At 46.4% G+C, this 25623-nt stretch overlaps 1 protein-coding gene across 5 annotated transcripts in view; it reads right to left on the reverse strand.

The window, feature by feature from the left end:
- Window positions 1-232: 232 nt before the first annotated feature.
- Bend4 (BEN domain containing 4) overlaps window positions 233-25623 on the reverse strand; it is a 28545-nt gene continuing 3154 nt past the window's right edge. Inside the window, exons 2-5 of one of the 5 annotated variants that reach the window (XM_050150233.1) lie at window positions 19699-20265; window positions 12497-12585; window positions 8040-8280; window positions 233-6243 (exon numbers count right to left, since the gene is read on the reverse strand). In XM_050150233.1, coding sequence (XP_050006190.1) covers window positions 6026-6243; window positions 8040-8280; window positions 12497-12585; window positions 19699-20265 — 1115 coding nt within the window. In that variant the 3' untranslated portion in view covers window positions 233-6025. Of the gene's footprint in view, window positions 6244-7503; window positions 8281-12448; window positions 12586-19698; window positions 20266-25623 lie in introns of those variants that run through there. The other 4 variants (XM_050150232.1, XM_050150234.1, XM_050150230.1 and 1 more) reach the window with 4 other exon arrangements.

Genomic DNA, 25623 nt, shown 5'->3' on the forward strand with positions numbered 1-25623 from the left:
CAAGCTGGCCAGTATGACTAGCCTTATCGATGTGCTCTGGGATTGACTGTAAAGCCTCACCTCAAAAATAATACAGCAGAGACACAGCGGAAGATTCTTGAGATAAACCTTGGGATTCCACTATGCATACAATGTGCACACACATGTACACCCCACACATGAGGATGCAGACACATATGCATACCCACCATACACACACACGAAAAGAAAAAATAAGGCAAGCTGAAACATCTAACAGATAACTTGACATTTATTGTGCAATTTTATCCCCAACAGAACATGTGGCATTCTAGAGGTATATGAGGTAAGAAAATCAATATTCCAATTAGAACACCTGAAATAATTAGCTCTAGTAACAAATGTCTCTTATAATTAAAAATATTGAATGTTTAAAAAACTCTTATAACATTTTAAGTTCCTAAAAGAAATGGCCTAACACTTAAAAAACAACTTACTCTTCTATATAAATTGTTCACAAAATTTTTTGCTATTCTATATTATACTATGCATTTTAGCTTTATTAACATATCCCTAGTGTGTATGAATTCCACACAGTACAATCAAATAGAAATTATTCAGAGAAGCCACAAGACTCCAACAATAAAAATATTAGGATCAATGGATTTGTCACAGTTTCTCCACAAGTATTCATCATAGAAAATAGAATAAAGGCAACTGGCCCCAGCGTTAGCTGCAACACACCATTCTGCAGAGGAGAGACATGAAGGCGAGGCTTAGCCTGGGCAGGGTCAGGCTGGACAGTGAACAAGTTCCCTGCCTCCCTCCAGCAGCGTTTGCTCCCAAGAGGCACAAGCCGGGCCCCTTGTGGCTTTGGCATGCTCTCAAAAGATGTTAAAGCTAAAACTACAGGGGCAAAATCAACAGGTCACTATATTCTTTACACAGCTTCCTCTACAGCCCACATGGTGACGGTGTCAGCTGAACCTCCTGTTTCACCAAACTCGTGTCACCAGGAGGCTGCAAAACCAGCCACACAGAGATGGGAACACTGGCCAATACCCAGTGCGGTCACCACGTGTTCCCCAAGAAGATCTAGTCTGAAAACAAAACTCCAAGTTTTCTTTTAAGCCCCTGCATCTTTGCACAGGGACCTAGAACACAAGTAGAAGGGAACTCTAGACTTCGATGTATCCATTTCCTTGAGTTTCTGGTCTCCCTCACAGGTTGTCAAACAGGCCATGACTCATGCCAGCCCCCTGAGAACTCCTGGAGGCCCGAGTGTCACATACCTGTCATCTAAGCACCTGCACACCCCCAAAGCAGATTTAGTGATATAAACGGCAGCTTTCCCTCGACAGCATCAGAAAAAACAAAAACGTTCACTCTGAAGCGTTGGCAGACTTCGAGAACCATGCCTGACTGGGGCAAACAGAAGGGGCCATTCTGCTTACTGAGCTCAAAGTGACCTCCAGTGAGCACCCTGGGCAGTGACCGCTTAGGGCAGCTGTGAAGGATGCATTAAAGTGCTTATGGAAGCAACTAGCACACAGGGAATCGAGAGTCACACTCGGGTAGCTGGAGTTAACTATTGCCACGGGAGTGATCTCCGACGGGACCAAACTGTTTTGCAGCATGGCGAGGCACACGGGCTGCCTGGACGGGTGCCAGTGCTCAGAGTGACCCAGGTTTTCAAATGGGTCTCGCTAGCAGATGTACTTTTCCTGCAGTTTCAGAAGCTGTGATCCAATGAGAGCACAGATCTCACAGCCAGTTATGGAAGCTCAGAAGCCAAGTTTTTGGTGGTTTACTGCCTTCAACAGTCAAGACTGACAAAGTCAGTCATTAAATGCGAGAATTCCAGTTCTCAGTATTTCCCAAGGTTCAATATACTATGGAGAGTACAAGTGGCCTCTAATGCGTAAATGCATCACCTAAAGCTTTAAACTTTACTTTTCAAAAAGTGGTGATGGGTACTATTTTTGTCCTCCACATTGCTGATGTCAATTTGTCCCTCTCCTGTAGAGACAGACAGACAAACACACACACACACACACACACACACACACACACACACCACAGCTGATAATGCAAGTAGCTTTGTGAACAGCTAAGTGACATCTTCCTCCAGTGTCTCAATGCTATTTTTATCCAGTACTTATATGACTGAAAGAAGCCACCACCATGTTTACAAAAATATACCACACCGACACACACTGCTGTTTCAACACATTTGCATTAGAGTTGTGACTCAAGCATCCCTCTTGACGTGTTTGCCAAGCAGCTCTGGCAAGTGTCGCCACATTAAACACACACCAGCAAGACTCACACCGTATGTGCAAAACCATTTTCTGTCACATTTCTCCAGATCCGCATGTCATAGCTGTCCCAGATGAACACAGACCTGTGCTGTGACAGGTACAGCACTGACCGAAGAAACTAGACATTTAAAATCTTCTAAGTCAACAAAAAATGACCTTTCAACCAAAACCGATAACCGGTCTATACAGAAACTAAGGAGGTAGTCAGGGGTGTCAGGGTTAGCCTAGAGTTTATACTGAATAATATTTAACTCCCTGCACCGCAAAACAAAAACCAACAACAAAGAAAAACCCTAATACAACAAAAAAACCAAACCGAAACAGAACCCATATGAGGGCAATGAGTGCCCATGTTCTGGACATGGTGCACATCTTCCCATGGAGCCCCATCTCCTTCTCAGCTGCAGAAGTGAGGCACAAGCCATTAAATGGCAGGGGCATGGAGAAATCACAGACCTGCAGATTCCTAAGTTTGAGTTATTGTTTAGATTTTGTGTAAACATCTACTATTTCAAGAATTACTACTGGACTGAAAATAATAAAATCCTATTGCTATCAGTGACCGTAACCTGATGCCACAGAGAGTAGCTGTGTCAAATACAACTGTAAGCACATGTCTCCTTGTCCTCCCGATGAAGGCCTCTCCTCGCAGTGCTGGTCACTGATGAAGGTCAGGGACGACCCCTGAACCACGCACCGACTACAGTGGTGACACGCATCCCTCCACACCTGACCAAGAGATGACGGCACTCTTGCACTCCTGTGCTCTTTGCGACCTGGAGGGAAGCCTTTTAACACATGGTGAAAGTCCCCCAAATGCTGTGACGGAGGAGGAACAGGATTAAGGCCTGGCAGAAACGCTTTCAAGCAAAAAAAGCTCCAATTTGAAATGTTTCAGTTTTCTAGATACCATGACAGACTGAACACTGCACCCACAAAAGGGCCAGTGAGAAATGGGACCTTATCAAATGCTCATAGAACAGTGCTCCCCTTTGCAGGTTCCTGGTCCCAGTCCCCTGATGGGTCAAATCCAGGGTCATCCTCATCTTGGCAAGATCCGTGCCTGGGGAGTTAATCACTGTGAGAAGCAAGCATTTTAATATGGAAAAAGAAAAATACACCGGGACAACGTTCACTATTCACCACGGAGCTTGATAGCCAGGACACCGGACCTACCTAATCACTGACAAAAACATCACAGTTAGTCACGCCAGCCTGGCAACCACATTTTTCTCACAATGACACGGCGGCACAGCTGTATCTGAGCTGTTTTTAACTCAAGTCTACTTCAAACCAACACTAAATGACTCAGGGTAATTCTACAAGTTGACAGAGGACGAAGTTTCGTGTTGGGGAGCAATGTGTCTGACTGCCAGAATGATGTGGAAAATCAAACCAAGCTGACGGGCAACATTCTCAGACCTCCAAACATAAAAATCAAAGGCTTGTGGGGAAATGGGAGCAGCCTGATGAACGGTGAGCTCTGAATCCCTGCCAGAGATGGCACCTTTTGCAGCTGATTTAACACTTGGGTGACCACAAAGGAAACCACCATGACCTGAAGAGCAGCTTTACTACCGAGCAGTAGCAGCCTTAAATGGACACACACTAGAGCAAAGGGCCAGCAGAGCACCGAGTCAGGTCTAAGCAGCTGCCTGCTCGTTTCAGGCCGTCATCTAAGCTAAAGAAAACAGCAATCACACAGGGGCTGAGGACTGCAGGTCCTAGGCCCAGGGCACACATCCTCATGTGCACAACGGCCAGCATCACGTCTGTTTCAGAACTGGTAACTTGTGGGAAACAGCTGACAGCAGACATTCACTTGGAGACAGAACAAGAGGCAGAGAGCAGGTGGCTCAGGAGCAAACACCGGTGCCTTTTCAAGTGGCAGAAGCAAAGGCCAGTCTGGAGGTTCCGGTCCCTGCTCCACAGCTGTGGAGAGTTGGGGCCCCAAATGCTCCTTCACCCTCAGTGAAGACCTGCACCACAGCAGGCTCCAGGATGATGTATGGAAAGTGTGTGCAGACTCCTCAGACTTACAGGGGAAAGATGCAACCTGCAAGTCTGCATTCCTTAAAAGCAGCGGACAAACACGGCTGCTACAGCAAGGACAAAGTACCCAGCAGGAAGAGGAACTGAAGCCCAGCGCCAAGGGAAGATGGAAAGGCGAAGGAGGTGGTGGCAAGCTCCCCACAAGGTTTTATGGCATCGGACATTTCCGAGGACAGAGTGCCCAGACCTTTGATCACACATTAAGAAACACACCTTCTCTTGGATGCAAAAGGCACCGCTCTCCCCTATTGTAAATGACAGTTCATTTACTCAATTTCTTTTGCTTCTAAACTGCTCAGCTGATTTGTTCAAACTCTGACACGAAATATTGAATATATTGTGAACATGTTGTGATTTTTGACAAAACTGGCCTCCCCAAGAGCCCCTTTCCTAAATGGACAGTCCGAATTTCTGTCCCATTTTCAAAGCTCTTCACTGTGTTCGTAGATGACATTCACGATCCTCAACAAAGGCTGTCCATTTAGCTCTTGGTTCCACAAAGAACACAGTAATCGTGACTCGTCTGGTGAGTCTCTCCTGTCCAGAGTTCAATCCTTATCAGACACAATTACAGCACCTCTGCACCCTCTGCTGGGAAGTGGCTCCCAGGGCACCACCACTCTCACATATGGATTCCACAGGTTAACCAGGCACGCAGAACAGTTGACTGAGAGCTCAGGCTGCAGAGGACTAGCGAGGAAAGCAGAGGCACGGCTGGATGAGGCGTGTTCATCCATGACGACGGGAAAGAGAGGTTTCATACATTCTAAACTGCCACTCAGTCCAGAAAGGCCCTCCAATTTCAGAGAACCCACCACCAGGCCACCGCACAGTTGTCAGAACGGCCTTGAAGCTGCATGTCTGTCTGCAATGCCAGACCCCTGGTCAGCAGCGGATGCCATCAGTCACAGCCTGGGCTTGGTCTTACCCAACAGCTAGCTGGTGGGAATTCTCACTGAACCCACGACGGGCACTGTGCTGACTTAAGGCTATGGAAGCTGTGCATCAGGGAACTTAGGAAATGAGGCATTGGAAAACGGTTCTGAATCTCTGGGTGTTTCCTAAAGATACAAGGGAAACCTCGCGCTCATAAGCCACAGAATCAGGCTGCCTTTCTGGTCGGCACAGTGAGTTTTGTCTAGAAGATAACGGAGAAGTAGCTGACCTCAACTGAACAGACGCGGCCTCCGTTCTCTGGCTTCTACTATATGAACGCTTACAGTGTCACCTATCCTGGGTCTTTGCTGAGAACTCTGAATTCAAGTCTTTGGAAAATCAAAAGACAAAAACTTACTTGAACTAAATAAGAAAATGCTTGTTGCTAGTCTCTTTAAAAAAGTCTGTGTCTTTCCTTCCCCCACGTGCAGGAACACTAACTGAACCTTCCCAGGAGACCAGCTCTGCTCAGGAGGCCAGGCTGACCTGAAGACTTGGGATAGGAGACACCCTCAATGTCAACTGTACCTTTTCCTTGGTGATATAATACACCCCACATCTACTGCAGGTGCCAGAGACATCCCAGAAAACCCCAAAGTGGATTTCTATTTGGGAACTGTGGCAGTGGGGCAGGGGTCTGACAGAAGGACATGCTTTGGACTCTAGGGTGACAGGAAATGGACATTCACAACTGGAGCTCTTAACAAAACAAAAACCAAAACACAAAAACACCACTGGGAGGGTGAAGATCCTGTCCGCTAGTCCCCAGATCCATCCTGTGAACTCTTGTTGAAGACCTCATCCTGGGACGCCTGGTGATCCATGCCTTCGTAAAACGAGCCGCCGTTGTGCAGGAAAGTTCCCACTGCCCGGCCCTGTCGGGCGTGACCCACAGCATCGCTGAACACTTTGTTTATCTGCTCCTCCGAGGGCATCCACCAGTCGGGGTTGGAGGTACAGTGCATCCTAATGAATTCTGCAGGAACACAAACAACAGTAAGAAAGCGGAAACAGCTGGTCTTTCGGTGGATGACGACACAAAGGCTCTTCTGTCCCAGGAGCACTATAGAAAGGTTACATGGAGGACCAGTGCGATGCCATGACAGTGCTGTTCACTCCAACCCACCTACCCCACACCAGTGCTCCCACAGCAAGAGCAGAGGCCACCCGAACCCTCTAGGGACTATATGCTGTTGAAAACAAAGGTGAAGGTCTTCCTCAACAGCTCTCTGCCCAGCTTTCTATCTGGATCCTGGGGATGAATCAGACCCTCAAGCTATTCCGCAAGCGTTTCACCTACTGAGAATCATTTCCCCAGAAGGGACACAGCTGGTTCAGTTTTGGCTCCACAAATAAGAAGCCCAAGCCCAACACTGCCTCTTGGTGAGCAATTCTACCTACCACCTTTGATGTTGTTGGGAATAAAAGGAATTATGACTGATTCGTTAAATAAGTTAAATTTTAGAAACTCCCACCAGCTGGTCATGCAAAGTATGTGGAATTTTTGGATTGGTTCACAGGATCGCTTTACAGCACAGATACTGGTTAATGACTGGCAGCGGCTTCCCCAAGCATGGGGGGCATTTGCATCAGAATCATCTAGGATGGTTGAGAGCCAAGCATGCACCAGCCCTTCAATTCGTGCTGAACAGAATCTGTGGGGTGAGCTGAAGACCTCTAGCTGCTACCCAACAGGACACGTGTACTTCGGCAGCAGGAGTTACAGAGCGCCAACGTCTAAGAGAAGGCTGCACCCTGGGGCGAGCACAGAGACAAGCTTTCAATCACCAAAGCCTCTAAGCGGCATCTAGGTAGCTCTGCCTGTCTGTCTGTCTAACTGAATGTCTGTGTGTCTATCTACCATCTAATAAACTGTGACTTTCTCACCAGATAGGAAAAATTTGGATGCCTATCCAGACTAAATCAACGTCTTTCTGGTCAATGAAATTAGTACTGAACTATGAAGGGTCTTCTGGTTTGCTTTTTGCTTTGTGTTCCAGGACAGTGTTCTGGTGGCCCTATCATGTTTCTACTTGACTGTGCTGGAACCTGCTCCATCAACTGCTAGTTCCCCAACCTTCGCCTGACTGCAACCGTGGAGACCAAAGCAATCACCTAAAATACTGACAAAACTGTGTCACCTAAGCAGAATTTTTAACATGGAAGCGCTTTCTTTCTTTCTTTCTTTTTTCTTCTTCTTTCTTTCTTTCTTTCTTTCTTTCTTTCTTTCTTTCTTTCTTTCTTTCCTTTCTCTTCTCTTCTCTCCTTCCTTCCTTCCTTCCTTCCTTCCTTCCTTCCTTCCTTCCTTCCTTCCTTCCTTCCTCTACAAAACAAAACAAAATAAAAAACTTGAAAAGGTTTATGGGTAACGTCTATTTCTGGTATGCTTTGCATCTAGAGAAACAAGTCAGATGAGGCCCACGGAAGCAAGACCCCCTTTTTACCAATGCTCTCCCTGTATGGATCTCCCTACGCTCCAGTTTTGCTGAATGCGGCCTTCTCTGGCAGCAAAGAAAATCTGAACTGAAAGCGTGAAACATGAGGTGCTATGCGATGCCTTTACCACTATGTGAAAACGAGGCAAAAGCAAAGAATCGTTCACAGAGCTTTTCAATGCCAAGTAGATGGGCCACATGAAGCTTAGGAGGTCTTGGTGCAAAGATTGAAAAAAAATAAAAATACAGTAATGGCTGAACACTTGTGTGGGGAGCCACAGCCAATGCAGTGAAATGGGATCACGGATGGTGGACACTGAGGGGAGGGATGCAGTACCTCGGAGGCACGTGACTTTAACTGGATCCAGAGGGCGTCTTTCAGGACCTGTCTCTCCTGACTGAACTGACCTTTTCCTTTTCCCAAGGCCGCATGAGTACTTAAGCTCATCGGTTGTGAAAACAAATCTGATGAGGTATCGGAGGAGCCGCCGCCCGTCTTTCTTGGAAGAATTTACAGCTTCGTCCCACTGTTTGCTCGTTATGTAGACAGGATAGTTGTTCAACAGCTGCTTGCTTCCCTGGAAAAGGAAAATATTTTCTCATTACCTACTGAGCCAGCCAGCCAGAAGCCAAATGATCTCCATTTCAAAGGCAAACATGCTTTTAAACCAAGTGGCTACGCTGACAATGAACCGGGCATTGAAGAGCACAAGTAATTGCTCACACTCAGAACGGGCACTTTTCAAATTACATTTGCATTTTCTATAACAAGAGCCAATGAGGTATAATGAACACCTTTGAAAGAGGAGCTATTTATGACTCGCATTTTAACAGGTAGGTTAAAATGTGTCAAGATCCAATGACAGGGAACACTCTTTAAATATAACCCGTAACTTTCCCTTTCAATCTATTAAATATGCAAAAACGACTTTGAAGAGTGGGATCAAACAGGTCCCTTCATCCTCCGGCTGCCAGTTAGGTTCTCAAGAAATGCTGCCGACAGTCTATTTTAATAGGCATTACTTGTGCTTAAGGCACCTAACACCTGATTGTCATTGTGTAACAGTGAAAACATGAAAAGAATGGGTTTAAAAGGAGGGACCAGAAAGAAAATAATAATGCAAAACCGCTTTTCTCAAATTGTAGCTTCTGCAAATACCAATGTGTCAACTCAAAAATCTTACTTTTCACTTCATAATTTATGTCTGCTGTAAAATTCCCAAGCTCAACAGCTGCAGTGGGACTAATTACGGGGACTTCTGTAGCATTTACAAGCCACGTTTAGTCACTTGCACCCACGTAACCATTACTTTTAGTTCTGTCTGTCCATAAAATTCTACAGTCCAGGAAAAATTAATTAACCCATGATCTCAGTTTTAATGTACTTCTTCCCCAGTAATTAAGGTGTACAGAATTAAAAAAAAAGGGGGGGGAAACTCATTCAGTTTTACAACTCTGAAAATTTACTACAGGTTATAAATTTGGCACTGTTTGGGTCTGCCAGGGTTTGATTTCAAACCTGCTTGCTTAGTGAAGCGTGGAGAAGGTATGGTATAAAAGCCAGCGGGGCCGTGAGGACTGCATTGGGACCAGCACACAGCCACTCAACAGTACACAGAAACTCCTTTCTTCAGCATTGTCCTGAAGGGGACGCTGGGACTTGGTTTCCTTTAAGGAAGGCAGTTGTGGTTATGATCTGTGCACTGAATTTACAGACAGGTTAGCTTTAAAATGCACTGGGTTCTATGTCCTGAACTTGCTGGAGTGGCTGTAGGTGGTCAACAGGTGGCAGCATACAGAGCCTTGGCTCTGGGACCTTGAGCATGTGTGTGATAAGAAATCAGGAGTCCAGGGTCCACAGGTTCTTTCAGCTGCCCTTAAGTAGGAGGTGGTCAGAATACAGTCTGGGGCAGTGCATGGAGGAAAGAATGAGGAGCCAGGCCAGCAATCTGGTTAGCCAGGCTGTACAACACAAATTCCCACTGATTGAAAGGGTGCTGAGCTTCAAGGCTGATGCAGGAGGGAAAATACCTCACTGCTTTCTCATGGACAGGGGCTTAGTGGATCTCCACAGAATGACCTTTCAACCCAGGCAGTGGTGGAACTGGAGGTGGGCAGACTCCAAACTGGCTCAAGTCCTTTAATAACCGCTGCACTCTTCACTGACCAACTGCTGAGCAGTCTAAGGCATTGCCCCAGGTAGTGCAATTATAGTGGGCGTTGGGACAGGGAGGGGCCTGGCACTGGAGAGATGGCTAGGATGTTAAGAATACGGATCGCTCTTCCAGAAGGCTGGGTTCAATTCACATGGTAGCTCAGAACCATTTGTGATTCCAGTTCCAGGGCCTGAGGGGACTACGTAAACACATGGTCCACATACATACACGAAAATAAAACACCCCCCTTACGGTCAGTTCAGTTCCCGTGAACACATTCATCATCAACCTTAGAAGAAAACTGCACAGCTACTTCTTGAATTGTTTATTTTCTCAAGACTACTATATCATCACCATGCTATATACGTATTTCCCTGGGGTTGGAGTGCTTACCTAAGGAAAAGCTATGGCTGGTCACAATTCTTAAGTGGGGTGGGAGGGATGGGGAAAGGCTTAATTTTCTGTTCATCCCTTAATACTGAGTTGTGCCCCTAAACTGTGTCTATTTCAGGAGGAGGGTGTCTGTGACTAGGTAGCTGACAATCCAAGACAGGTATTTTTTCACATCTTTGAGAAAATCTTAGAATAGTCCTGTGCAATTCCAAACCACAGCAGATCAACATAAAACATGGGTCTCATAAAATGCAGAATTACCATTAGGAGGTAATTTTCATCAAGAACCAGTAATTTATAGCCCCAAACATAACTCAGGATGCCCTGTGGGTTATGGATGAGAGTTATAATCCTGCTTTAGCACAGTTAAAAGGAATAAAATGTGATAAATAATAAAAATGAGAAAATTCTCAGGTGCCTGAAATGACAATAAAAACAGTATAGTAATAATGATGATGACAGGCAATGAAGTTTAAATAGCCCTTTCCAAGGGAACACAGGCAATCCTCCCTCTGTCTTTACTCATTTGTTGGGGGGGGGTATGAATGCACTCATGCCTAGAAACATGGAGGGCAGGGTTCGATGCTGGGGTTCCCGAGCACTGGGATTAAAGCCTTACAGATGTGCACCACTTCTATTTTTGAGACAGGGTCTCTCCTTGAACCTGGAGCTCACAGACTGACAAGGCTGACAGGTTAGCAAGCCTGTCCCCACCTCTGCTGTGTGGCCGGTTAGAGCCACATGCCACAAAACACACCTGGACTTCTAGGTGGGTGCTGGGGCGCCCCACGTGCACTTTCTCAGTGAAACCGTCCTCATCACCCCCTCTTCTATTTCAGTCACACTTCGGTTAGCCACAGGCAGGGAGGGGCAATCAGAGACATTTCCTAGAGAAAGTACGTTTCACGTGTGTTTCAGACAAACACGGTCTTCAATTACGGATTTTAATATAGGCTTGATCTTGAATTTAGAAAGACAACTTTGTTGTGCGAAAAGAGAGAGCTAAAAGGCACCAAGAGTAACCAGAAAGGAGAAAATTAACATGGAAGGTTGGGAATAAGAAAGCAACCCAGTGCCGGGGCTGGCGCTCCGCCTGGGTGCGAGGACAGGTTGGGCACTGGAGCAGTCCGTGCAGAGTGAAGAGGGTATGGACATCCCCAGACAGCCCGAGCAGTGAATAGTGATGCTGGGGACCTTTCAGCCTTCAAATGGCAGGGAAGGGGGAGGCGAGCATGTGGAGGAGGAAGGCACCATAAACTGACTGACACAGTAGAGAACAAGACAGAAGGCAAGAACCCAGGAACAATGGATGAAAGTCATGAGCACGAAACGCAGGGGCCAGAAGACAGCGCTGACACAAAGACCATGGAAAGAGCTCCTGGACCAGACACCCAGGAAAGGCAAGGAGGTGGGGGTGGGTGAGGTGCGGGGTTTCCTGCAGATCACTCAGAAATGGTGAGGGTAGCGAGGTTACAGGGTGGGAAGGTAATGAAAACAGTGGAGACCGTACAAACAGTTCTTAGACGTGTTTAATCGTTTAAAAATGAGTCATCATTTGGAAAGCATGATCTGAGATTCTAGGGTTCTCAGAATCCCAGAGGCACTAGGGTGCTAATGGGGACGAGGAGAGTTTACGAGCTGTGTTGGGGCATGGCATGGGAAGGCTGCAGAGGGTGCTTCGGAAGCCTGCTGTGATGGAAGAAGGGAGGAAGGAAGCCCAGGAATGAGGAAGAAAGGGGGACTCAAAAAAAGTCTAAAAATGAGACGGCAGCAACGTATCAACTCTGAGCTTTGCAAATTTGTAAAACTGTGTGTGTTCAAACAGCCCATAGAGTCAGGAGTGCTTCTACTGTGGCTCCGAGAAAGAAAACAACTTGTGTGCACGTTCTGGGACAGAATGCTGAAACCCCAGGGAATGAACGCCAGAGGCCCCAGAGCAGGCCAAGGAGAGCAGGGCTCTACCTGAAGGCATGATGGATGTTATCTCCATTTCCCACTTCTCTGCTCCAAAGGAATGGGGAAGACTCGCCTTTGCAACTGAAGGTGCTGTTTCCCCTTTGAGGTGCGTATGAACCTTTGTAAATTAAATCCACAGACTATGTGTCCACAGTAACAGACCCACAAACTCCCCCAGTCAGCAACGTGCTTGACCAGCCTATCCACTCCACAGAGACTGGAAGCTGGAAGCAGGCTTCACCTGAGGAAATTCCATCTGCATGCCCCTCTTCCCAGAGGCAACTCCTACCTCGGTGGGCTGGTCTGTGGGCTGCGGCAGGAGCTGGTTGTGGTGCAGCAGCACTGTCTTTAGGTAATCTAGGACGGTCTGGCAGGGCACTGTGGGGAGGAACAGAGAGGGCACATGTTAGCTACTTCTCAACATGGGGTCGAACACCAGGAGAAACCATTTATACCCACGAAAGGAAAAATCAGTTTTCTCCAATAGAATGAGTGTCAGGGGGTATATCAACCATACTCCAGGGCAGCCCCATGGCCAGGAGCAAGGACCAACACAAAATGAATTCCATGTTTTTTAAATGGATTTTCCATCTCATTTTGTTTTTGTCTTCCTGGTCTTTTGCTTGTTTGTTCTGATATTTATTTACTTACTTTTTGGGGAAAAAGAATGAGAACACAAGGTTGGAGAGGTTCTGGGAGGAGTTGGGGGAGGAGAAATGATCAACACAGAGCGCACGAAAACAAATTTATTAAGAAAATTAATTATTAAGGGAAAATGTCAGGTACTCCCACTTTGTCACGCTGTGCAGAGGGCGTGCCTCTGGCATTCAGTACCAACTGATGATGAGCAGAAGAGCCCGCCATGGTGTCACACACCTTTAACCCAAATTCTGGGGACAGATGCACAAGGAGGTGAAGTGCAGCCTAGCCCGGGCTATATACTGGGTCTTCTATTGTTTTTTAAAGGCAGCAAAGTTGAGATAGGAATGGACATGTCCTGTGACGTGCATACAGTTCAACCCTTGATTAGCATGAGAACTGTAGTAAAATATGTAATTCTCACTAAGTAGGATTTTGAATGAACATCCTTTGACCCATATTTATGCTTTGTGATTAAGGAATTCCAAATTTAAGCACAAAATACTTACAAAGCAATTCATGAAACAGAAAATTCACTCTAACTTTAATGATGTTAAAGATATGTACATTGAAAGAATGGGAAAGAATTAAGTGTTATTAACAGCGATTTATTTCAGCTGTGGGATTATGCTACTTAGCCCTGTTGATTACTTTGTCGTTCTCATTGAAAGTGGTACAGGGTGAGTTGTCCTCTTCTGGCCTCTACAGGCACATGAATGCACACAGTGCTTACGCAGAGTGCCTACACGCCTACACACAATCATTTTTAAGTTTAAAATATTTGAAATCACCTGTAGATTTCCTGGACTCTGGATGTCCCCTCCCCCCACCTTCCAGCTGTTCCCTAGACATCTTCCCTGAAAACAGAGGCCTCCAGATGTCTTGGCTAGTACCTTTTTGGACACTTGCCTAGACTTACACACAGAAACTGCAGAAACAAGTGAAATGTTTTTTTTCTGTGGGAAACCAAACCAAAACCGAAACTGTAAAACAAAACAACCCCCTCTAAACCAAACCAAGCCACCCAAGCCCTTATCAGTCAATCTCGACTTTGGAGGCTGGTGAACTAAAGCCTGAATTAAAGCAGCCTGCCCCACAGCTACACCCTCAGGCCAGTCAGGAAACTATGCAAAGCCACTCTCAGTCTGACAGTATACAGCACATAGGAACAGCGGAATTCCCATCCGAGGACAGAGCACATGCAGATGGGAACCAGTGTGCTCTGGAAGGTTCTGTGCATTCAGGGCTGCCTTGGGTTCCTACGGCCTCTAAAAAGTGGAGAGAGAGGTCGGGGCTCATAGTTATGGAGGTATCAACAGGGTCCTAAGGAGCCAATTACTCCCCCAGAGGCTGTAAACGGAATTGCATCCTTGGGCCAATTAAGAATTTAAGCAAACCACTCTGATTAGTGGAGAAACTGTGGCCCCCTGGGCAGGTTTCCTTTGTTCCCTTGGGCAGTCTGCAGATTCACTGAGAAAATAAACGAGGACTAGAAACACAGAAGCTTCTACTGAAAGGAGAGACTGTGTGTAGCAGGGCACGTCTTCAATGCCAGCACTTGGAAAATGAGGAGTTTTACAAATTCACAAGCTTAAAAGGCCAGGCTGAGCTGCACAGCAGCATCCTGTCTCATAAAACCAGAGGGAAAAAAGGTGCTTACAAAAGAAACCAAGATGTACCTAGTATCCATTCCAACACTGGCGTTTCTGGTGTTCCTCCCTCTACATGGGATTACAACGCTCGTCACATAATCAAAAAATGTGGAAATGGGATGGCGTAACAGGAAAGAGACCCCTGCCCCACCCCTAATTTCTAAGGCTGCTTCATCTACATGGGGGAAAGAGTCAAATACCCACTCAGGGTCCTTACCACAGTGGAAGACCAAAGCAGACTACACTCCTACAGTAACTGTTGGGTACAACTGTTTCAAATGTGCCGACATTGCCAATGAGATCCTGAGCAAGCTACACTACCTCTGAGCTCCTGTACTCACGCCTGTGAAACTGCAATAATTACCTACTACACAGTTCCTGTGAGGACCGACTGAATCACCGCAAGGGAAACAGATGCAAAGCCTACTGGGAGCCCCCAGCGTTTTAGGAGTAGCAGTCCAATGACCTCCTCAGAGGCATCACAAGTTGGCTGCTACTTCAGTGCCCATACTGAGTAAGCCACTCCCACGCGGGCCTTTTCTAAAGAAACTGCCGCAGTTTTGGTTTTCCCATATTAAGGCTGAGTGGGTCTCCAGCTAATAATTTTAGTATACCGGTATTATTTAGCCATGTAGCCCAGGTAGGCCTGGAGCTCGCCATCCTCTTGCCTCAGCTTCCTGAATGACTGGTTTATAGCCCCACGCTACCACACCCAGACCTTTCCTCAAGTACTGTTTAATCTATTTTGTTAGTCAAAGACTTCAAACGTCTCAAAATATTACTCAATAGTTTTATAGGAAAGTTGAATTCTTTTGTTACTGACAATCCCAGCAATCTGTTTAATAATCTTCAGTAGCCTAACTGTATCTGTTTCAGTAACATATAATAAGCTCCCGAAGAGAATATACCTCAAACCAAATGATCAGCATCAATCCCCTCCAGTTGCCCGGTTGGACTTCTGATAAAGACAAGGCCCTGTTTCAACAGGAACCGCGACTTTAAGACGACAGGCTTTGTCCCTGCCCTAAAGCGTCCTGTTCACCTTTATCAGGACATCAGGCAACTACTCTTGGTAAACATAGGCTTGAGAACAACCTGAGCAGAGGTTTGCTGTGCGTGTGCCTGCTGGGAGGTTAGGAAGGCTCTCTCATAGGAGTGTCTTGCTTCAACTGCATACTGAAGAATGCGTAGAGGCTTCTCAAGAGGGCAGCTATATTTTGGGGGTAGGCAGAACAGGGGTCAGATAAAGTGTCTGGTTGCCCAAAAGTCACAACTGTTTAGTGAGGTTGGACACTTGGTGTACTGTGGGCACTGAGGGTTGAAAAGTCTCCAAAGCTGTTCAGGAAGGAAGGAAGCCAAACACAGTGGTGCCTAGCCTGTAATCTCAACTCCTGTGAGGAGCAGGCAGGAGGGCCAGGAATTCAACATCATCACCTTCAGCCACACAGGTAGTCACAGAACCCTATGCCCCTCAAACAGAAGGTGAGATCGAGCCTCAGAACGGGAAAATGGCCGTCAGAGTCACAGCTAGCGAGCAGCAGGAGTCAGCTGCAGCCACTCTCAGAAGCTTGGGATGCGATCCTCACTGGTGGTGCTGTTTAAGGATACAGGGAACTAGTGGGGTTAGCTCTGTATCTGCAACTAAGGGACTCCTGGCTCCCTCCTGGATTCTGTATTCACAAGTCTGTGCGCTTGCTAAGGTATGCGTGGAACTCCCTAAACTGGAACTTTTGCAAGCCATTTGCAGACTTGCGCACCAGAAGTTTGGAATCTGAGTCGTCTGACAAACGTCCCAGCCGCGATCGCCTTGCTTCAGGTCTTATGCTGGAAACAAGTGTCTCTGTCACGATTTATTTAGGGATGTTCCTTGTATTTCTGTTGGGGAATTCATTTTTAAAATGACCTTCCACTGTAGTGCTGAAGTGCTGACACCCAGAGCATGGAAGAAACAAGGCTACACTCACTAGCCAGCTGAAGCTCTCAGAGGCCTAAGCTCCGGGTCTCTGCCAGAAGTCAAGCCGTCACCATGCTCACTAACCAACCCATTGGCTAATTCAGGATCACGTGGCGGTCAGACAGTAAAGCTACCCTGACAGTGAGGACTCTGCAGGCTGGACACCGAGTCAGAAAGCTTGGGCAACGCAATCTTCACCAAGCAAGCTGCTCTCCCAACTGTGCCCCAACTTCCTTGTCTGAAAGATGAAAAGAATGGCTGATGGGGGCCACACAGTTAGGATAAACCAAAACGATAGAACTTCTGCCTGGCGCAATGGCCTATGCCTATAGACCTGGCCATGGGCAAGGGAAGGCACAAAGATCAGAAATTTCAGGGCTATATATACTAAGACCTTGTCTCAAAAAGATGAAAAGTAGGTTTTTCTTTTTTTCACACAAAGACAGGATCTCACTATGAAGCCTGGGCTGGCCTGGATCTCTCTACGTAGATCAGGCTGGCCTTGAACTAAAAGAGGTCCATCTGCCTCTGCCTCTCCAGGGTTGGAATTAAAGGTGTGTTCCATCATGCCTGGCAGAAGTAGAGATTTTTATAAAAATACTAGCAATATTAATACTGGGAAAAACTAATACATTTTTTTGTATTTTTCAAAGATTTATTTACTTTTATTTTGTGCACGTGTATGCATCTGGGTGAACAAGGACGAGCACGCTGCGATGTCTATACCAGCGCTGCAGCTCGGGAGGGGGTTGGGTCCCAGGAAATGGAGTGTGCTGGGAACTGAACCTGGGTCCTCTGCAAAAACTTCTGAGCCATCTCTCCAGCCCCGGAAACTGAATTTTCACATGCAAAAGAAATTAAGACTGAAAACTTATTATCATAAACAAAAATCAACCACTAAATCATAAGACCATAAACATTAAAAACTACAGAGGAGACCTAAATATAAGAGCACAAACTATAAAATTCCTACCAGAGGAAGGTAGCTCAGCCAATAAAATGTTTTCCTTACAGACACGAGGACCTGGCTCCAGCTCTAGCACCCATGTAAAAGGCTAGATGTGGTGTCCTAAGAAGGATCCCTGGGCTGGGGCACTGGCCAGCCTAGACTAAATATCAACTCCAGGCCAGTGAGAGGCCCTCCCTCACTCCCTTCCACACAGTACAGGCAAGAGCCAGGCACAGCAGTATGCATACATATATTATCTCAGGAATTGGGAGGTTGAGGGTCAGGAGTGAGACTGTTTCAAAGAGGATGGGCAGGTGGGGACACAATTAATATTTCTCCAAAGACTTAAAAATATCCAAAATGCAGTCAATGACAGGTAGGTGCTCAGAGATCATTAACAAGGAAAAGTCCCAATGTCACTTCCTTGAGGTGAACTGCTGACCTCTGAAAGGACCTCTGAGAGTAAGCCTGCCTCTCAGCTTGAGGCTGGCAGACCCTTCACCAGCAACACACAGCACTAGAAGGCCCTCCCCAACCTGCTTTAGGTTAGCCCTAACACCTTCCCTTCCTCTTGTGACCACCCAAGTGAAGCATTTTCCTTGTGGCTGACGGGCTAGCCCCCTTTAGTTCACACGTGCTCCAGGCTTTACTTCAGGGGAGAAAATGAAGCAGGACCCTCCATTCATGTTCCCGGCAGTACCTTCAGGAGAACCCGAAGACACTTCATTCCCATTGGGTGGTCTGCAGCACTTAATCAACTGATCTCAATCTTCTTAAATTCTCTCTCCTGACTTCTGGACGCTGCCTTCTCCTGTGTACCTGTCTGTCCTGGATGTCTGGCTGCCACAAACTGACTATCAAATAGGGCAGACACTACAAGACAGCCCCAGGTCTTCCTATGGGAATGCCCTGTCTCTAGGACAGTGGGGTGCCCTGGACCCGTTAGAGAGCAGGGACAAATACAGTTACAGCCTATACCTTACTGTGGGTGTCTAGGGGCACTTTTTCCTAAAACTTCAGTCACTAAGAGTCAATAAGCCCGGGGTATCCACAGTAACTCTACTATCATTAGACTACTTCAATCAGTGTCATTCAAGATCTGATCGAGAGTGCTCAAGAGAGCACAGCATTTTCACCTTTCTGGGAAGTTCAATGACTACATCAGGCCACCCGTGAGTTATCCCTGACACCAGCACCTGGCCTGGCTGAACCCCAAATATATGATATGTCAAGAATACTTCCACACATTTAGAACTCGGAATTAGCAATATTCTGGACATTTGTGTCACCTTTTCTTCCACTCTGGAAAGTGTTACACAGGAAGAGGCCAAGGAGGGCCGCTAAGAGCGGCTAGGAAAACAGCAGAAGCTGCCGGCTACAGTTCTGAGTGGCTGATGTCAATCTCTGCAGCTGCCTATCTCTCTCCCTGCCCTGAGGAGGAATGGGAATAAGATAAATGCGGGAGGTAAACTTACACTGAACGGGCCATATCTGCAGGGCTGGCAGAATGTAAAATCTCTCCCTGGCGTGGGCAGACAAGAAACAGTGTGGTCTAACCAGCTTTCTAGGTTCTCCTAGCGTGTCCCGAAGGCCTGACAGCCTGGCTGAAGCACATCACGCAGATTTACTTCTCGTCTGTCCTTTTGAGACACACACAGAGTCAGATTCTATGATGTTCTGAGCCCAACCTCTGAATGAAACATGGGAAGGGATTTTTAATTTGGCAACTCTATGCATGTGAGTATGTGTTTGTTTTTGAGACAGGTTTTTGTGTAGCTCATGCTGGCCTCAAATTCCTGTAGCCAAGGATGACCCTGAACTCCTGATTCTCCTGGCTCCGCCTCTCAGTATAGGTAATACTTTCCTCAGGACTGAGTCCTGCTCACACAAGGATGGTTTCATTCATCCTGCACCAGGGGACACACAGGTCATGTTAAATGCAGACCATTTTCCAAGGACTCTCGGATTCCCAACAGTTGATGCACAGCAAGGCCATGGCACTACATGCCAAGGAATTACTTATGTACTGATAGAGACATCCATGGGCTCAGGGCTTGACTTAAGAACGCGCAGCTAACACAGACAGGTCAGGTTAGCGCTGGTCCTGGAATTTCTGCCTGGACTGGGTAACCCAAGGACATCTTACACACCTTGCTTTTCCAACTTTTCAACATCCTGGCCCAATCCCCTTCACTGAAGCTGCACGCACGCGCGCGCACACACACACACACACACACACACACACACACACACACACACGGGCGCTGCTGTTGTCTGCTCCAAGTGTGGCTGCATACCTGGAATGCTTTCTAACTTCCTTCTGAGCTCTTCGTTTTCTTGCTGCAATGAGATAACCTCCTGCTCCAGCTCCTGGCATCGAGGACAGTAGCCTTCCTCTTCCTCCTCTTCTTCCTCCTCCGGCAGCGTAGAGGAGGATGGGTGACCATGGGACTCAGACGTTGCCGGGGAGGTCCAGCCACCTAATGTATGCACCGGGGAGGTTGAGAGAGGGTCCACATCAGCCAGGTGGCCATACTCACTGACTGCTGAGGTGTTCGGAGTCGGGAAGCTCCCCGAGAGCAGGTAATTTTGGAGCGAGTCAGTGAACACTCTCAAAAAGGCAGAAGTTTGTTGTTTTCTTTGCATATATTGCATTTCTATGTCTATGTTGTCAGGGGTCTGGCTCTGGACCCCCTTTGCAATGTGACACTGGTCCTGTCTTTCGTTATAACTAGAGCCTTCCTGCTTGACGCAAGAAATCATGGACTGAGAATGGCTGGAGTCCAGGAGTTTTCCTCCACAATTTAAGAGACTAAGAACACGACTGCACTGCTGGGCAAAGGCATCCAAGATCATCCGGCTCTCTGGAATGAAACGAGAAAGAGACATCAGTGACCCACAGCCAGGCATGGAAGAAGCAAGGCCCTCCATTTCCGGCTTAACCTTCCCACACAAAAGGCCCAGTGAACCCACCACAGAAAGGACACACAGCTCCCTATTGTTCTGTGACCAGTAGGTCCCCGGGCCACTCCAACCCCTAACTCTGAGAAAAGGCCGGGAACCCATGGAGATGTCCCTCTCTGGCCTGCACAGGGCTGAGCTCACACCTTTGGCTTCATTAATATCCTCACTCTAATGAATTGAGCCAGCCACTGCAGACTCGGTTCCTCATTGATACGAGGCCTTCCTGCAATCATTACTGCTATTTCTGGAGTGCCCTCCTGCCCTTGCTATTCATCAGCTGATACAATCCCTGCTACAACCACGCAGCTCACGGATGCAAGCTGGAGAGGAGAGATTAGTCCTTGTGAAGAGCTCCCTAGAAACCTAAGGTAACACAGAGGGCCGTACAGCAGAGGATGAGTGTGGCACACACTGTCACCCGACACCCGCACTCAAGTCTTTCTAATCTGGAGTTCTTGTCAAGGCCAGGGTTTAGAGTAATGGGGCAGCACCATCTGAAAAGGGACTCCCTCTTCTCGGAGCCATTTACACTGGACCACCATGTCCCCTACAGGGACAGAAAATGTGGGTGCCATGAAGCCCCAGACCTGATCTAGGCACACTGTCAAGCAGCAGAAAGTAAAAAGTGAAGAGAAACCAACCACTTTGCTAGAGAGAAAGGAAAAATCTCTCCCAAATCTTGAAAACATTATAATATTGTCCAATGCATCGCCACATGGGGAAACAGGTGGCTCCTCCTCCTGCTCGTCACCACAGAGACAGATCTCAGTGTACGGAGTGACACTGGTCAGGCCTTATTCAGCAGGAAGAGGGTCCTTCAGATTTCTTCTTCCCCAGATTACCCAGATTAATGGTCACAAAACACTGACTGGAGAATTATTCAGGGGCTAGAAATTCTTATCATAAAAATGTAGCTTGTTACTGACTTTCTCTGAAGACACTGCCTACATATTTTTGTTTTATTTGGTCAGGGAAAGAAAAATAAGGTTTTTTAAAGTGAAAAATAGTGAGATGCTTGAGGTCTTCTTTGGGGTAGAGACAACAGGTGTAGTAGAAAGCCTCAAGAAACTCACCATGTATGGTGAATGAAAACACAATTCTGTGTTGTCCATGAGCTGTGGTACAGATGCTGCCCCACCTACTTGGGAGGCCTAGCAGGAGGATCATTTAATCCCAGGAGTGAGAGATCAGCCTTGGTTGCACAGTGAGGTCTCTCCTCAGGAAAAATAGGGCAGTGAGAGGGAGGGGAGACAACATGAGACATGGACGACAGACAGACTTCTGTCCAGTAGCCAATGTTCTACCATGTTCTTTTCTTCTTAGCACATTTTTATGAAGTAGGTAGGTACTGGGAAAGGGTGGTCCACATGTCCTGTGTCAATTACTTAATTGGAAGACACATGAAGTATCCCATCCCCCAAGTCTGAACAATGCTACCATTCTGGGGGAATTCTGGGCTAAAACTTTTCTGTCCAAGAGAGGATTACAGACTACACTGGACTGGAGAGTCAGGCTATTAGTGCTTCAAATATATCTACTGAAGAATGGCTCGATATATACCCACCCATCACACAGAGCAGTAGGTGAAGGGGTTGTCATGCAAACACAAGGACCCATGTTCCATCTCCAGCACCCATATAAAAAGATGGATGGGGGGGGGGTATGTGCTTGTAATCCCAGCACTGGGAGACTGAGACGAGGGTTGCCCTGGGGCTCCCTGGCCTGCCAGCCAGCCTCGCCTAAGGTCTAATCAGTGAGACCGTGCGCTAGCTCACGACTGAGGGCTTGCTGCACAAGCATGAGGAGCTGGGTTCCACTTCGAGCACTTACGTAAAAAGCCAGTGGGGCAGCACACGCCTACAATCCCAGCCCCAGGGGCACACAGACAGAAGCTATCTGGAGCTTACTGACCAACCAGTATTAACTAAACAGTCAGTGCCAGGTGAGGGGCCCGGCCTCTAGAAAATGGGGTGGCTGTCTGTATAGGATCTGCCTGACTCAAAAGCCCCATCCTTAACTGAGGAGCTATCGCCAGTTGATAGCCGACAGAGGATGATTTTGGGGGGTGGACACTAGTAACTGCCCATTCTCCAATGAGCTACCGTACCGCCATGCACATATGGACCGTGATACTGGACTTAGTGGGTTATTAGAAAAGAGAAGACATTTAGTGGGGAGATACACATGGGATCAGGATATAGGCAGAAGCTGGGAGGAGGTAATGGGGGTAGATGTGATCATATTTGTATACACCCATGAGTTCTCAAAACATAAAAACAGGAGGGGACAACTGGAGACACCCAACATTGACCTCTGCCCCCACAAAGGTGAGAGGATATGTCAGGTGCTTTAAACTGTTTGAACACATCACTGCTGCATATACCAGCCTCACCCAACACCACCTGGAACTTCTCCTGTTGCTGTCTATCTTGTTATATAGGGGTGCTGGGATTACAGGTGTGTTACAGCACTTGCCTTTCCCTGGGTTCTACAGATATGAACTGAGGTCCTCCCAGCTGCCACCCAAATGAACCATCTCTCCAGTCTACTTCCTGTTACGGAGGGCAGCACTACCCTCCCCTTCCTTAGATTCTCCTGTGACAAGGTCAAGACCCAGGAATCCTTCCACAAACCTCTGGGAAGGTTCCCTCTCACACCTGAGTTATCCAGTCAAATACACTCCATGGTGCCAGAGCTCAGAAGTGTGGACCGTCTCAGCGAAGATACAAGAGAGTTGACGGAACACCACGGGTCAGTTTAAAACCCTGAACACAAACCTGGTCACTGATGAGGGTGCGGAGTCGTGATCTGTACCTAGGTACTACAGATCCCCGGGTGCCATTTCTTTACTGACCTACACCACACTAGGAGGTGAACGGCTGAACCACACAAGTGGAGAGGTGTTCCACTCTTGTTATTTTACTTCATTATTTTGTTCTTTCATTAGTAAAATCAAAGGATGGTATTGACAGGGAATGCTCCATTCTAGCACAGGAGCAGCTGCCATCAATTTAATCCTATAATCCACACAAGACCTTAAGTTGTATTTACTGTGTGCATTTTAATCATGCAGGCCCACCGACTTACAGCCCACGCACCCCTAACATAACCTTGACAAAAGGGATGGCCGCAGAAGGAAAGGCTTAAATGGAACAGTGCAGAAAGAGCTGCTCAAAGACATTTGTTCAGTGTCCTACCAAACACCAGGCAGCTTTAATCATATTGATGAATCACATTACAGCATGGATTTCAAGAGGAAAAAAATCTGACTTAGGGACAAGCGTGATTTGTTTTCTTAATTGAAGGATAAACTCATAACATGCTAAGAAAAAAATCATTATGTAATATACTGCATTATAAAGATAATCTATTAAAGTGCACTCAGAACATCAGAGAATTGCAATGATCACCCAACAGCTCTTGCCTGACTTGAAAAGGCGTCTCGCTGAATTTGCTCTCAGAGCTGATCTATAGAAGAACGGCAACTGTAAACGTGTAAGGTTGAATTTTCCCTCTTTTCAAAAACCTTGAAATATCTGGGCAGTATATTTAACACCAAAATACAAAAGAGTGTGATAAAAATATCCCCGCTGCACTGGGTGGGGGGGGGGAGAGCGCAACTCTTCCATTTTATAGGCACCACAATCAGCAATACTTTAGCTTTCTGGACAGACTACAGTCAGAAACGCAGGAACTGTGCAAGCCCCCTTCTGCTAAGAAATGTTCTGTTTCCTATGAATACGGCTGTCTTAACTGAGCAAAACAGAAACATGGATTTTTCTTAACTTTTTTTTTTAAGCCTCTTGTCATAGAGTGCCCCGCACGCAGGGGATAGCAGAGAAATACAGAAATCTACAGTCTACAAAGGGACTGTAGAACTACCTATCCCTAACTTCCCCACAAGTTAATAAACCACACTTTCACAGCCCCCTGAATGACCACTAACTTAGCATGCTTTATTGTGCGCTACTGAGAGACGAAAGCGTGCTCTATATATTGTGCCCACCCTGCTTCTCAAGTCTACACTCAGGGCTATTACTATTTTTTTTAATTAAGATTTTCATTTCCTGAAATTCTTCTGCACCTATGTGGTTTTAACCCATCCTCAATTTGGTAAGTGACTGAGACGGGATGGGAAGCAGGCACTCAAAACACTGCCTCTTCTCTACTCCAATGGCCTTCTGTGTAGGGCAAGCTGTGTTCAGCACGTGCCCATCCCAGCCCACCCCTCAAGAGAATTCCGTCTCTGGGAGGGAGATCACAGCACTGAAGATTAGTGGCAACCTTTTGATTTCAGCTCAGTCAAGGGTAAACTATGTTAATATTAAAGATGTAGCAGGAAATTTTTAGTGACCTATTATGTTACCCACCCATTACATCCACCAAAGGACTTCCAACGAGCTCAAAATAGAGGCTCCCCTTAAAAGATTAACTTCTTTTTTAAGAGGCCTACATGGTACGGTACAGGAGACAGAAGTTAGAAAATTAAAGCGTCTTGGAAAACAGCACCCTCGTCTTAAATCAATGAAGGATGCCTTAAAAAAAAAATGCCAGCCAATTTTTTTTCCATAATGGCAAACGTCAACACAGCAAAACAGGATGCAATTTTTCTAAATAAATAAATCAATGATGTGTCAAAAATTAACAGATGAGTTAATATACTCGGTGCTATCAAAAGCAGGTGGCGCTTCCTAATATTCATCCTGCTCAGTCAATCCCTGAATATTTTCTGGACCATCGGTATATAAAATAGGATGCTGCTATTTGTGATGGCAAACAAAAGCAATCATGCCTGCCAAGCACATACTATAACAGGCGGCATTTCAGCTCTGCTAGACAGAAAGTAATTAGAATGCTTTTAATGTCCAAAAGAATGATGCTGATAGGCTGCCACAGATGTGTAGATTTATGAATATTTATATGGTGGTTTATGGCTGACACTTTTATCAGTTGAAGAAGATAAAATATCTGCCTGACTCAAAAGCTTGACAGTCAGGTTAATAAAATCTCATTAAAGAGAATGACCTATGCAATTATATAGGATTTATTGTAATTCATTTTTGATTGTACTCTGCTTAAAGATGCAATTTCCCATTTCCTGATGCCAAATTTAGGCTGCATATCAAGATCTACGTGGGTTTTTAACTCTAAGCCTCCCACAGAGGAAAAATATGCTTTTAAAACCATGGTGTATTACCCCTTTTAAGGAAAATTATACTCTTCACGAGATTTTATAAGAATTTCGAGAAATCTATTTT

The sequence above is a fragment of the Alexandromys fortis genome, unplaced genomic scaffold (assembly GCF_014885135.2).
Source record: "Alexandromys fortis isolate MF-2015 unplaced genomic scaffold, M_Fortis_MF-2015_v1.1 scaffold_0, whole genome shotgun sequence".
Lineage (NCBI taxonomy): Eukaryota > Metazoa > Chordata > Mammalia > Rodentia > Cricetidae > Alexandromys > Alexandromys fortis.